At 35.6% G+C, this 14421-nt stretch overlaps 2 protein-coding genes and 2 long non-coding RNA genes across 4 annotated transcripts; 2 read left to right on the forward strand and 2 right to left on the reverse strand.

The window, feature by feature from the left end:
* The first annotated feature begins 1464 nt into the window (after positions 1-1464).
* Positions 1465-4750, forward strand: LOC106157098 (uncharacterized). Its single transcript, XM_013532606.2, has 4 exons — positions 1465-1609; positions 2205-2299; positions 3737-3829; positions 4128-4750. The coding sequence occupies exons 1-4, from the start codon at positions 1490-1492 to the stop codon at positions 4150-4152; spliced, it is 333 nt and encodes a 110-aa protein (XP_013388060.2). The 5' UTR covers positions 1465-1489; the 3' UTR covers positions 4153-4750.
* Positions 4751-4901: 151 nt separating this feature from the next.
* On the reverse strand, positions 4902-12452 carry LOC106157115 (contactin-associated protein-like 2). The gene is made up of 4 exons (XM_013532618.2): positions 11008-12452; positions 10291-10509; positions 9714-9941; positions 4902-5772 (listed from the first exon to the last, which is right to left on the reverse strand). Exons 1-4 carry the CDS (start codon positions 11333-11335, stop codon positions 5618-5620), a joined length of 930 nt encoding a protein of 309 aa, XP_013388072.2. The 5' UTR covers positions 11336-12452; the 3' UTR covers positions 4902-5617.
* LOC147759633 (uncharacterized) lies at positions 6147-8188 on the forward strand. Its single transcript, XR_015331495.1, has 2 exons — positions 6147-6382; positions 7891-8188. It is a non-coding gene; the product is annotated as an uncharacterized LOC147759633 (long non-coding RNA).
* A 161-nt stretch (positions 12453-12613) lies between the features above and the next one.
* Positions 12614-13571, reverse strand: LOC147759634 (uncharacterized). Its single transcript, XR_015331533.1, has 2 exons — positions 13393-13571; positions 12614-12849 (listed from the first exon to the last, which is right to left on the reverse strand). It is a non-coding gene; the product is annotated as an uncharacterized LOC147759634 (long non-coding RNA).
* Between the last annotated feature and the right edge of the window lie 850 nt (positions 13572-14421).

Consider the following 14421-nt stretch of genomic DNA (forward strand, 5'->3'; position numbering starts at 1 on the left):
AATGGGCCAAGATGATTTTCGAAGTAAGATACTATTCATTGCATCATTTATCTTTATTTTCATTTATTTGCTTATTTCTGGATATCAACGCAATATGCTTGTATCAAATAAAATATATATTTACAAATATGAACGCTTCGCTGTTGAAGACGTAGCTGACAGGCGTAACTGGATTCACAAGAACAAAAGTTTTGGAGCAATACTGACAATTGTGTTTCTACCTTTGTTGTTTCTTCCTTTCACCTTGGTTCCTTTGATCTATTAATGAACATTATCATAATAATCTGGCAGTCGAGTCTCCATAGTCCTGCATCAAAATATCTCATCACAGGCTGTCGATAATATTTCACCGGAGGACGATGTGGGTGATAATTAAGCGTCAGTTTATTCAACAAATTTCAAATTTCACAAGATATGGTGGCAAGACGCATATATTAACCCTGACCTGACGCATATATTAACCCTGACCTGACGCATATATTAACCCGTGTGTTGACAAGCGAGGCTATATATTAAAGAAACAAGATTGCACTTCAGAATTCTTGACCTTTCGTGTAGTTTAAACGTGAGGTGTCGTATTTGACTCAAGTTTCCTAGGAAAGAATAAATCTATTTTTAAGCCTCTCTAGAGACTATGAAATATTTTTTTTACAAAATAGATAAATAAATTAATCAATAAAATTCTAGGTTTTAATTTAACAAAAAACATGAGTACCTGCATATCAAATGGATGGCAATTGCCGGCGAAAAAATCAGTATATTACCAAAATGACCAGGAATCATGTCTAAATTAAATTACCCAGTTAACCATTTTCAAGGTGAATGGGTGAAAACGGGTCATCCACTCAGCTTCACAACATAAATCTTACTTTTTAGAGAAGATTGTATTTCGAGCGCGTTGTGCTTTTTATCGATGCTGGTTGGAACATAGCATTGCTTTTGACATCAGCATGTTATTCACGGTATCTCTTTTGATGTATTACTGGAAGTCATAAAATCATGCTGATAGTTATGTGCAGACCTATAGGGTTATATATATATATATATATATATATATATATATATATATATATATATATATATATATATATATATATATATTTTTTTTTTTTTTTTTTTTTTTTTTTTTTTTGGCACCGGTAACATTTTGCCGTTGGACTTTCATATAGTTGACGCAGCAGCATTCACACCTCCAAGGAATAATGTTGAGACAAATACATTAAGACTAATCCATCCACATATTTTAACAAAAGAGGCAATACTGTAAACATGCAATGTACTTAGAATGTTTGCCAATCCTTTGTGTGAACAAAATCGTTTCATTGTTATAGATCGACGTTGTTTTCCTTCAATGTTTTCCAGGTAGAACAATCCAAGGCGTTTTAATTTTTTAGTAGAATTAAAATTCGATTTTTGAGTTATATCGAGAAGATAACGTGCTGTGTTTTATCTTCTTTTTTTTTTTTTTTTTTTTTTTGCGCTGAAAAAGATGGCTGCGGTATTTGCAAACTTTGTTGCTACCGTCTTCTTGATAAACCTGATGATAGCAGACATCCAAGCCGAGTGTTGTCACGCGACTGGTAGAGGATATTGTGCGGACTGCAGTTGGGTAATGTTTTATTGTAGATACATGTATTGTTACTTTACATCAGTTGCACTGCTTGACTCTTTGTCATGCACTTTTTGACTCATTTTTTAGCATTTAAAAGTATATTTTAATAATGTGCATCTCACCACTATTTGTTGTTTTTTTTAATTGTAAAATCCAACTTTTTTAAGTTGCAAATAGATACATATTATTATTATTATTATAATTATTATTATTTTTATCAATGACATGTAGGTTTAATCATTCATAAAAGTAGACCTCATTTAACTAAACGGAGAAAAATAATTGTCTTAATAACGTATTTCCATGGCAATGGAGGTAGTGACATGATGAAGGCGGTTAAGTAAAAGATTAATACCCAATCATCAAACAGTGGGCACATGTATGGAATGTGCGATAGACAAAAATGCTATGAGAAAACGCTGATGAAAAATTTGTACTATTTAACATGAAATATAGATTTATGCACTCTCTTTTTGAAGTCATTATATCAAACGGCCATTTTTCTGGAATAATGTTACACCTATGAATGTTAGTTTTAAAAAAAATTACCAACGCACAAAACTAGGCTTTACGTTTTATTTGCCCTCTCCAGGTGCCTGTATTCAATTACTGTGGCAAAGGGAAGTGCAATATATTTGGCTGCGCATGCCAGGGAGGGTGCAAAGAAAGCTGTATCCCAACGACTGTGTAAGTTTTTGTTTTATTTATTTATTTATTTATTTATATATTTATTTTTACCTGAACATGAAAAATGTTTTATTGCATTTCCGTTGTGCTCCATTCCAGGACTTTGGTACGTTATCCGTATCTCTTGCGAATACATATCACACTCTATCATATCTCACTAACGCATGGGAAAATTGCTCGCGTTTCGATGGCGCAGGCAGATGGTGACAAAAGCTGAAGTGAAGCGGCATTATTAATTTGATAGCCCTGTCCATTATTAGTGTGTCCATTCAATGGTGCTGTTGCATCAAGTAAACGTACTCCGTTTTCGCATGGAACGCAAATCTACTGATTTGACTGACAGTGGATATCTTGATGTCAACTGTGCAGCCTTAATAACTTTTATTTATGCTCAGAGTCCAAAAAAGAAAGGCTATTTCATTGAAATGTTGATGCACATATCGTTATTTTCCTGAGCTACCGTAGATCCACGTGTGCAGTCCTGCCATTGCTTTTGAAAATCTTATTGAATTTCTATGCAGTTTGCTTTCCTAAGTATGTACCCTTAAGCGTTGATATTAAACTTGTCATGAAGAAACTTAAAATCAGTCTGTAGTCGCTTTCTATTCGCAGTAACCCAACGATTTTTAAATTAAAATTGATTATCGATATATATAGTGTCGATATATATATGGAACTACCATCATATTTTGATTACATCACAGGGTCATCAAATATATATATATATATATATATATATATATATATAATAAAAGAAAAAGAAGAACAGCAACTTTCTTGCCCCGACCGGTTTCTTTCTTTCTTCAGGGGGTTTTGTTTATTTGTTACTAGGTGATGTCATAAAGGCTTAAATGTGACGTCTTTAACAATGAGTGTTTAATTGTTACTTTTACCAATGCTTTTATCTATTCAATGTAGGTTTATACTTATTAATGAATAGATTTTCTTTTATTTCCCTTTCTGTTTGGGTTGTTTCCCTGGTGAATTTATAAAATGGGAATACCGTAAAATCCTTGTTTTTGTTCATAGAGCATTCCCTAATGTGCCCACTCACAGACGTGCACTGATATTTAGGTTGTCTTATTTGTTGTCTGTGAACGGTCATTCTATGTCGGAGAGTGTCTCCAGTTTGTCCTATATAGTTCTCACCGCATCCACTGCAAGTTAATACATAGATTAAATTTGAGCTGGTGCAGGTGAATGGGTGTTTGATTCTGAATGTAAGTCCATTTTTAAATGTTATATGGCTCCCCTCTTTAATTAGTGGACAGGTGCCTGAAGAAAGAAAGAAACCGGTCGGGGCAAGAAAGTTGCTGTTCTTCTTTTTCTTTTATTATATATAATATTACTCGTACAGGAAAAACGTTTTCATTTTTAATATATATATATATATATATATATATATATATATATATATATATATATATATATTGTCAGGTATCTAACCGGGCGTTGCGTTTGTAATGACAGAAAAAGGGAACTTTCAAGACCTCTTACGGGTGCTGACGCAAACGATGTATTCGTAGGCGGGTGAGATTTTTTCTTTATAGCGTGTAGTTTGAAAAAATATAGTGACCGTCACTAATAAAGGCCGATACGGGACATATTTCTCATAAAATATGGGTAATATATGTAAATGTAGGAAGGTTTTAATACATTTGATTTTAACCTAAAATATTTATAAATGATTTTTACTGCGAATTGAAATTAACCTGTACGAATTTAACACCGATGGAATATAACCGTAATGGCAATTTTTCTTCAGTAAATAATCTCGCCAATTTATGCAATTCCTTAAATGTGGTCAAATCTAATTATATTTTTTTAGTGATGGATTCATATCTTTGAAGTGAAGTTTGATGCCATGGATGAAAACAAGGATGGCGAAATTGAAGCTGACGAATTTGACTCCGATCTAATTTAGAACTTGACAAGCCTTGTTTTTTTTTTTTTTTTTTTTTTTTTATTTAAAAAATTTGACTACTATATATCCCGATACATTGGCAAATCCGTTAAAGTGAAATAATAAGATGTGTTGAACTGGAAGACAATAACCTTTTTTGTTTGACCTAATCTACATTGAAAAAAAAAAAAGATCTAAATGGTTAAGTGGCAACTTAGACCCCATTTCCATAGATTTTAGATCGATCTATCCCTGTGGGGAGCCTCATTAGATTACTGTCAGCTTAGCGGGCTTAAGCGTCTGTCCCGCCTACTGAAAGCTGTAAGGGGGTAATTAACTATGGTGCGCGCTCGGCGGACTGCAATTTTGCGTGAACCCCCAGGGAGTTAGGTCGATCTAAATCTTAATCATTGGATCGATCTAAATCTCTGGGAATACACCCTTAGAGTGCACAAAGCGGCAGGGAATATTTTCTATAAATCAACCTCCTTATCATGCTTTTCTTTTATATAATGAAATGAAAACGAAAAGTAGAAACACACAGGTTTATATCTGGAACAGCATTGGTATGGTTTTGTATACATGACGTGGTAGAGACGAACTTCTTTTCAAGTAAAACCTTGTTGATTGAGAAACGAGTCGGTGTCAATAAACAGTTTTAACCAACGTTGCCCTGGATATAACTTGCAAACACATATGCTCTTTATATATGTATTTAATACAAGCGGAATAATAACCAGACAGTAAAGCTGGCAAATAAACAGGCATCAGTTAAAACCACTCATATCAGTATATTTAAAGATGGTATTGCAATCTCAGGCAAAACAACGTGTTGGACTGCCAGAGCGCCAACTGACAGATGCAGCTATCAGAATATATAAATTGTATAGACAAAGTGCCTATATACCCTGTAAAAGTGTGACAAAAATCGCTGACTTAAATATAGTCTATACATTATTTACACAACGTTTATTTTATTCGCACAAATTGGGTTAGCTAGGATAGTTAAATGTATACATAATTAAGGCGCCCAGCTAGATGATTTGTGACTCCGAAAAAAAGTGCCATTTGGCGAACTTTTGTCATCGATCGACTGGTTTCCAAAAAGAGCTGTATAAACATGACAATGAAGAGCCAACAGAAGAGAGATGACCAGTATGAGTAAACCCTCCTTAGACTTTTTTTATCCAGAACCGCGAAGCATCAGTCTAAACATATATACAATATTAGAGGGGCGTGTCTTATGAAAACACCGCTTATGACATAAAGGAAATTACGCTTACAACTGTATGTCTAAACATGATGTTTTAGAATAACTTTAACCAAATATCAACTTAAATAACACATATAAAATCTTCAACACAAAATCATACAACTCAGTGGCTCTCTGTCTTTACTGTTAGGCTATATTCCAATTATCCTTCACAGACCAGAGGACCGATGGTGTGGTAGCCTTCTTCGGATCCACCCGTGTCCCCAAACGTGACCCTGGTTATCGGTAAGTAACTGGACTCGGTGATAACGCCATCGTCTGATCGCCACTCGTTGTCATCTATGTCGCAGTTGCAGTCTGAAAGACAATTATTTGACTGTACTTAAATTCTCGAGATGTCACACGTGGCACTTTTTTTGGTTTATTTCTAGGTAAGTGGCAGTATCCAATGCAGAGATTTCTTTAATGGGGTTTTATATAAACACCTCTGTTATAAACAGACCCATAATCACACATTTGGCCACGGCAGAGGCGGCGACCCGCCACAATACTTTCAACCAAAATATGAAGGCAGGTCTTCTGATACATGTATGCATTCCAAAAGTCTGCAGTAATTAAATGGACATATGATGATAAAAATAACAACGGTGTGTGTGTAACATTGAACTCAACATAATATATCCAGAAGTAATACAAAAATAATCATAGATTTTGTTAAGCACTGTAACTTTACTTCAAGCTTGGACCTAACTAGAGAAGGACAAGTAACGCGGAGAAAGATCAAAGGATAATCGGCTTAGCGCGAGCTCTTCGCGAAACGATGTGCGTTCGGATCACGTGACCTCCCGTACAGGTAGCGAGCATATCGCGGCTGTTGATGACTTTTTGTGTCATTTGGACAGGTAGCTGGTGATAACGCGAGGAAAACGTTCGGGTGGATGAGTCAAGACACTTATAGAGATAAAATGTAAGTACAATTTCTTTTGCTATTTTGGATGCTAGATGAGAATAAGGTATGTTTGTTCATGGAGGAATTCAAAATGCCCAATATGGTGAAGGCAATCGTGTTTGTTGCCGTAAAATGAGTGTTTAAAATTGTACAACTGCAGTGTCGAATACTTGTCTTTAGCTATGATCCGATAGAAAAATATTTCTAGTCTCGAAATTTTACCTCTATGTAAAGGATTAGCCTTAGATGCGGCAATAATTTAACCTCAAATCGTGTTTTGAATTAAAATGACGCAATTCCTCTCCGATTTATTCGACTCGCCGACATCGTTTTAGGTCTGGTATTTTTTTACCTACGGTTTAGATAAAGGTGGCATCAACACCGCTGTGTACTATATGTATAGGTTTATGTTACTTGCTTAAGTGAGCCCGAATTATTGAATGATAATTAATATTTTTAACTGTTAATATGGGCTCTCGTTGCAACATGACACCACACATGCAATTGTGACACACAAAAACGCACCTGTGATCCTTTTAATATCGTTTTATCAAAGTTGACATTAACACTGCTCTGAAGTATATATATATTTACACATTACCGGCTACAGTCAGCTCCGGTCTGAGAATGATAATTATTATTTTTCTAACTCTAAATATGGGCTCTCGTTGCAACATGACACCACACATGCAATTGTGACACACAAAAACGCACCTGTGATCCTTTTAATATCCTTTTATCAATGTTGACATTAACACTGCTTTAAAGTATATATATATTTACACATTACCGGCTCCAGTCAGCTCCAGTCTGAGAATGATAATTATTATTTTTTTAACTCTTAATATGGGCTACCATTGCAATATGGCACCACCCATGCAATTGCGACATACAAAAACGTACCTGTGGGCCTTTTAATATCCTTTTATCAAAGTTGACATTAACACTACTCTGAAGTATATATGTATATTCACATGACCGGCTAAAGTCTGCTCCAGTTTGAGAATGATAATTAATAGTTTTTCATTTTTAAATTGGATTCCCTAAACAGAATAAAGACGACTGACAAACACCCTCATTGGTCTTATAGTGAAAGTGTATATGTGGACATGTACACATGCAAAGTGCATGATTATATTTACTTGGGTAATGGTCATAAAAGTAGATCTTGATCACATTTTTGATAAGAGTCTCACCTCTGAAATTGCCTTGCTACATTGCATTATCTTGTTATCAGGTGCTTGAAATCTTTGAAATAATCCTGAGACATGCCTTTGGATAACACCTAGCTGGCTTTATCAAATCATCAAAGGGCCTGACGGTGTAGTTACCTGGCTGATAATGATCTAGAAAATCCATGCCTTACAAGGGAAGTAAATTTAACTAGAGGGAAAATCTACCTGACAGGTAGAATCTTGAGATGCATTTGATAAGGCTTACCTGTGGCTCAAATGTCCAAGTAGAAGTAAAAAAGGCAATTGTCATTTATAGTAGTTTGTGATAAAAACATTCTTATTCTCTTCCAGATTCTCTCCACAAGATGCCGGAAAGTTAAAATTGGACAATGCACCATTGCCCAAGAGGAGACGCACTAATTAAACATTTAGACAATAATTCACATAGGTCAATAAGAAATTAGTTTATACCTTTTATAAATAAGTTAATACTACTCGTGCTACAAATAGGAAAGAACTCCAACATGACTTTCACAAAAAGAGACAAGACAAGAAAACTGCACATGTATTGTATATTCAGCATCACTAGCTTTGTAACAAGCATTTTTAATGTTTACTTTTTTAATAATAAATATTGGAATGTACTCAAGTTGTTTTATATTTGCTATCTTATAATGAAAAAAAAAAAATGAAATGTAAAAAACATGGATTATATGTTTAGACAGTTTTTTTCTTGCTTGATTGAAATTGCATATTCAATTACCTCAGAATACACTAACTACAGGTTTAAAAAATCTGATCCTGATAAAATTCATACTCACATTTGACTTTGACCGTCTTGCAGTGATATGCGTCTTATTTGTCAAATCTTTTATTATTATAATATATTAAGTTGTGTAAAAAAAAAGGAAGTGAAAAGAAATAAAAAGAAGATTTTTTATGTCAAATATATGCATTTTTTATAACCATAAGATCAGTATTGGTGAAATTAATCTTATATTGTAAACGGGTAACTTTTAATGAAAAATAAAACGAAATATAAATGAAAGATAGTTGCTGACTGAAAAACCAAATATTATGAATACTTATAGTAAGTTCTTGAATTATGACTGCTTTTCAGTTACTGAAAACAGAAAGCCATATTTTGGTACCTGGTGTATTATTTTCTACCAAACTAATACAACAAATCTGACTTTTAAATAACTAATTAAAATTAATGTAAACCTAGATGAAATTTCTAATTAAGATCTTAATTGCTAAGTGAAAAAACCCAAATGTTATAAATGCACAAGATCATACTGTCTGTTTGTTGAAAATCTAGGTAATAATTCAAGCTGTAATTCTACTCTTCCTTTTGAGAGACTTTCTCAATCCTTTTTCTTTCGTAGATGCAGACACAGATTCTTGGTACTTTTCTTTAAGCTGTCTGCGAAATGAGTGGCCCCTAATGGTAATATATAATTTCACAAACATGCTAAAAAGGTCCATTTTTAATTTGTCTGATTCACCAGCAGTCAGTTCTTGTGTAAATTTGATTGATCTTCCGGGGTGTCACAGCTACTGGTACATGTAGGAATGAGATTTCCGGTCGTTGGGTGCGTATTTCTGTCCTGTCAGAGACTACCTCACGGGCAGAAAAAGACAGCAGGTATTGAAGACAAACTTCACACCCCGTTTTTATGAGGTAACGGGGAAAATGCCGAAAACCCCTCAATAAATTTCCACGTGTTGACGGAAACCTGTGTGCTCGCAACTGCAAAATGGCGGCAATGCTGTATCATAGCAACCACGAGGGGCTGCGAGAATTTGCGTTATCAATGCAGAGAAACAATAGAAATGCACTGAAGCACAGCGCGCGCTACCTTGATAATAAGCTGTTCAGACGCCCGTGGAGCTATCAAAACAGATTATGTGAGACAATAGGCGAATGTTTACCCGAACGCACATAGCTTCAAAGGAAGATGCCGCGTTACTTGTCCTTCTCTATTTAGGTCCATGCTTCAAGGTATCATACACGTATAGTGGTGTTTTCTCAAAAACCGAAACGTGCAATTTTTCAATTAATGAAATGTACTTTATGAACTTCAACTCGGTTTTACTAAATTTATTTCTTACTGTAAAAAAAGCCTCTAACACGTACAGTCCCAATATTACAATATGATAAATGAACTCACTCATGTCTGCATCTTCACAAGTTCCATCTCGTGAGCATGCGCAGTTGCCCATGGCGCCGCTGGGATCTCCTCCAGCCCAAAATGACACCTGTTGTCCACGGCGGTCATACCATGCACTGTAGATAGTACCACTTTTCAAGATGACGGAGCCCTTACATTCGTATTTCATGTACTGGGTACAACTGATTCCTTCTCTGTCCACATACGCAGCCATTTGCTCCATGCTTACTGAAAAAAGTTATGTTCATTGTATCCTATACCGATATATATGCATCGGACCCTTGTCTCATTTACATGTTTATCCAAATACTTGGTAATTTGCTCCATACAGACTATATATATATATATATATATATATATATATATATATATATATCAGATAAATATATCAGATTTGCTAGAACAGAAACCTTCTCGTACGCATTTTTCTTTGTCTTGATTAAAGCGTTCAAGTGCACCTTACAACACTTCAAACAACAACAAACAAAAGAAAAAAAATTGTCCACATCTGAGCCAATTTTCAACTTCTGGCAAGGTACCATTTCCGCCACACCGATATAACAGAGACTATACTCACGTCCATATGACAGTGCAGTGGAGTAGGACTGAGCGTCTTTATAGCCGTCAACATGCGTCCTTGACTCCTGATCGTGGTGGAAAATCGCCGTGGCTGGAGACGTGGACATATTACAATACACACTGAAAGTTCTCACAGCCCCGGTGCCATCTGGATCAACTGGATACATGCTGCTCGTGCTGCTAATCTGTTGCCATGCTGAACATGAAGCTAGTGGGGCTGCAAAAAGTGTTTTTTTTTTTTTTTTTTTTGGAAATAGCTGTCAAAATGAAAGCTTTGTTTCCAGGTCCCACCCTCTGCCCCCAAATTAAAAATGATAAAATCGAAAATGATAATAATACAAAAACGAACGCAGCTGCTTAATGTACACACTCTTATTTGCAAAAGTAAGCCTACTGAAACGTAATATGCATTGAAAATGCGTGGAGATATAAAGACTTCCAAATTTTGACATGTTTCCAAACATTCATAACGAGCGGTAGCGATTTTTTTAATTGAATTATAAACGTACAGTACAGTTAACTCCGCATAATTCGTCACCTTATCAATGAAATTCTCGTTAATTGCCCAAAGCAATTGCAAAACGCTAAAAAAATAAAACTAATTCATGAGTATTACTCGACCCAAATGTACACCTTCCCCAAGCATATCCAGGTGCCCGAATTATGCGGTGCCCACTATAAATAAAACAACCACGTATTAAGCAATTTGACTTACCCACTTCAGAATATAGATAGTCCCAGGCATCGTCCGCAACGAAACTTACACCATCAAAATCGCCGTCAGCCTTGTCGTTCACTTCACACGTCTTGCTCCCGCTATGGTAGTTAACAGATCTACAGGAGGCAGGCGTGAGGCCAAGGCAGAGGAGAGTGCAACCCCCTACAGTATGTACTATGTGCTGTTTACCGCCACCAACGCCGTTCACCAGTCTAACACCAGGTTTTCGCCAGTATGTTGCATCTGTCACCGCGACTCCGTGATCCGGATAAAATGCAAGGCAGAGTGAAATTAGTAAAACGTAATATTTCATATGCAGTTTCATTTTTTCTGGTTCACGTATTATTTCACAAAGTATTTCTCTAGTCTGTCTTTCTCATTTGCAACGCAGACATTTTAGTATCATTGGTGTAGTTGGTTGCAAAAAAAAACGAGTAGCAAGCCTCAGCGTCACGCTACTTATGACGGCAATGCCACAAAACTGCTTTATATTTTTACTTAAGTCTGCAATCCAGTTGAATTTTGATCTACTGTCGATTTTGTGCTAAAAGAAAAGGAATGCATTTTAATTGAAAAAGCGAAACGTCTATAGAATGAAATAGTATCCACGCAATATCACACAATAAACCGGGAAAAAAAGTCGAAGACAAGACATTTATAAATATGGAACGGCCTATTTATAGGTATCTCGTAGAAAACACACACATTTCATTTCCTGCTCTGGGAACAAAATGCATTTTTTCGATCGAACGCTGAGACACAACTTATTTTTTTAAAAAATTAACAAGGAAGTCCCTCCATTGTACTACTTCTTTTTGTGTAATCCAAATGTTGGCATATATTTGGTTTTCTTTTCTGCACTAAAGGTGTTTGCTGAAATTGAATAAAAACAATGTGGATGTCATGAAAATAGCAGCAACACTTAGAGGTCGATGTGAAATCCAAACATGATGGGAAGACTATAGATTATGATCATCAATTGACGAAGAAGGCCAAACACCAAGACGCTGTGAAAATCACCGTTCATTGCTCTCAGTAGAAATAACGTTGCTGATGGTGGATCGAAGGAGAAAGGAAGTTGGCCAAGTGCGCCTTATGGGTTAACTCCTCCCTCCCCCCCTCCCTCCCACTCCCATTAAACTGTATGACTAAAAGAACGAGACAAAGGCGGTCAGTGTTACCCATATGCCTTAAGAATTATAGTAACCCCCTTTAGCATAATGGAAGATCCACCGTAATTGCTATGGATAAGCATATATAGCGCAATCCAATTCAGCTCGATACAACAGGCATAACCTGCACTTCGTATACATTACCCAAAGTTTATGTTTCTGTAAGCCCCTAGCTAAATAAATATGCTGTTCTGGGTGAAATAATATACTTGAACTGTACTAAATCGCATGAATATTTTGAAACTTAAGTGACGGTTTTATGTTGTTCACATCCCTCAATGTTAATTTCAAGTTTGTATTCGTACTTGTTGGTTTTTTTTAATGAAATATGTTCCTCTATTACAAGACACTCTCTTTTAAATTTCTATCAAATTACTGTTCATATTTATGTAAAACTGTAGCGGTTGTCTGCATGTTCATTTCTGTCATCGTTCTTTTTTTTTTTTTTTTTTGATTGCCTCAGTCCGAATACCAAGACAATAATAATGCGTTTGATTGTGTAGTATTTACTCAGGATTGATACTGTTCCTCATAACTTCTAAACTTCGCAAGTTCCTCCATTTGTTGATGAATATAATAGCACCCGATGCTAGGACGAACACACCGAAGCATGACGCAATAGACAGAAACACTGCGAAGTAACTTCCTGTGACGTCACGAATATAACCTGAAGTATAATAGGGTGTTCAATAAAAACACACTTGCAAAAACAAACGATGTACATTGTCAGGGACCACAGTAAATAATATATTAATTACACTTTTTTTCAATATTGACACACTCTACATGTAGTAGCGTAAAACATCCTTATTATAAACATTTGGAAATCAAATTGAATAGAATAGGAAAACTGGAAATTCGTTTGATTAAAAGTGAGACAGCTCTTATAACGCACCCTGACAACATGTAGCACATATGAAAAATTAATAATAATAATAATAACAATAATAATAATAATATTGCTGGAAATACCAGCCTGCATATATAAACACGTGTATATATATATACAGTATATCTTATAATTACAACAGACATCATGTACAGCCTGCGCGAGTTCGGTATGAAAGGATGTTTTACCGTTAATGAGACTCTGCAACGTACAAATAGTGTAAAGGATACATGGTATGTTGCAAAGGACGGAAGTACATGTAGAAGTGAGCAAACGGATTAAGTTGTATTCAGATACAGGCCCAGGACGGCCTTAAACTACCTGCCAAATACGGCCCTGTAGTGGCTCCAACGCCTGTACTGAACCGGATAGTAAGGAATAACGCATCTACGTTCTCTCCGTCCATGATTTCGTTGACGACAGCATAGTAGCCGGCATTATATGGACCAAAAGCCAAACCTGAGACTAAACATTGTTTCGATATTTGATAGATAAGGTAACAGGAAAATCCCCCATAGGATAATTCCTTCCACCCCCCACCCACCCCCCAAATATATATTTATATACAAATATAAAGGAAAGAGTATAATGTTAAAATCTTTTCATCCATTTTATTAATATTTCTTCGTGTGATGATGCAACTCGAGGATAGAGAATGCTAATTTCATTTAACAAATTATTTTAAATCTGATCAAAACAAATCTCCAGGTAAAGGTGGGGTAAATAGATGATCTCACTCTCAGGTAACCCCTTGATGAATTATCTGTTACCTTTAATTGCTTCGTTACTCCCTCCTTGATTTAGTAAGCCTTGAATCAAGGTGCATCTCTCGGGAGAGGTGGGGTAAACAGATTCCCGCTTATCTAGGTATCCCTTTGACTATCTGTCACTTTTTATTGCTTGACTACTACCTACATACCCACTACCCATTACTGCACAGTGAAAATATTCTTAGAATATCAGTTTACCTGCTCATTTGTTTTCCCCACCTTTACCTGGAGGATAGGTGGTTAGATTTCTGTACTTTTACTCAACGAAAATGAATTTGTTATAAAGTAATTTGTTTAATGATGAAGTTGTACTATCACACTAAAAACATTAACAAATTTGATGAAATGTTTTGAACTTAACAATAATTTACATTTGTATATAAATATATCTTTCTTGGGGGGGGGGGGGGGGGGGGGGAGAGAGAGCGACCGGGGGGATTGTCCGGGGGGAATTGTCCTAGAATCATAATGAAATTAAGGTAACAGATTTTCAAATCATACTGTAAAATCCAAAAGACATTGATAAAAACTTTACCAGCTAGAACCCTATTAAAATTTCTTCTTAATTTTGAAATTTTAT

This window comes from Lingula anatina, chromosome 10, assembly GCF_051362555.1.
Source record: "Lingula anatina isolate TDL-2025a chromosome 10, LinAna3.0, whole genome shotgun sequence".
In the NCBI taxonomy this organism is placed as follows: domain Eukaryota; kingdom Metazoa; phylum Brachiopoda; class Lingulata; order Lingulida; family Lingulidae; genus Lingula; species Lingula anatina.

What these genes read in the sequence shown, in the direction of transcription:
- LOC106157098 (XM_013532606.2), top strand. Translation starts at nt 1,490, where the DNA reads ATGGCTGCGGTATTTGCAAACTTTGTTGCTACCGTCTTCTTGATAAAC. An exon ending in AGCTGTATCCCAACGACTGT is followed by an intron (nt 2,300 to 3,736) that starts GTAAGTTTTTGT and finishes ATATATTGTCAG; the next exon opens with GTATCTAACCGGGCGTTGCG. An exon ending in AACGATGTATTCGTAGGCGG is followed by an intron (nt 3,830 to 4,127) that starts GTGAGATTTTTT and finishes ATATTTTTTTAG; the next exon opens with TGATGGATTCATATCTTTGA.
- LOC106157115 (XM_013532618.2), bottom strand. Translation starts at nt 11,335, where the DNA reads ATGAAACTGCATATGAAATATTACGTTTTACTAATTTCACTCTGCCTT. An exon ending in CTATCTATATTCTGAAGTGG is followed by an intron (nt 10,510 to 11,007) that starts GTAAGTCAAATT and finishes CACTTTTTGCAG; the next exon opens with CCCCACTAGCTTCATGTTCA. An exon ending in TTGTGAAGATGCAGACATGA is followed by an intron (nt 5,773 to 9,713) that starts GTGAGTTCATTT and finishes ATTGTCTTTCAG; the next exon opens with ACTGCAACTGCGACATAGAT.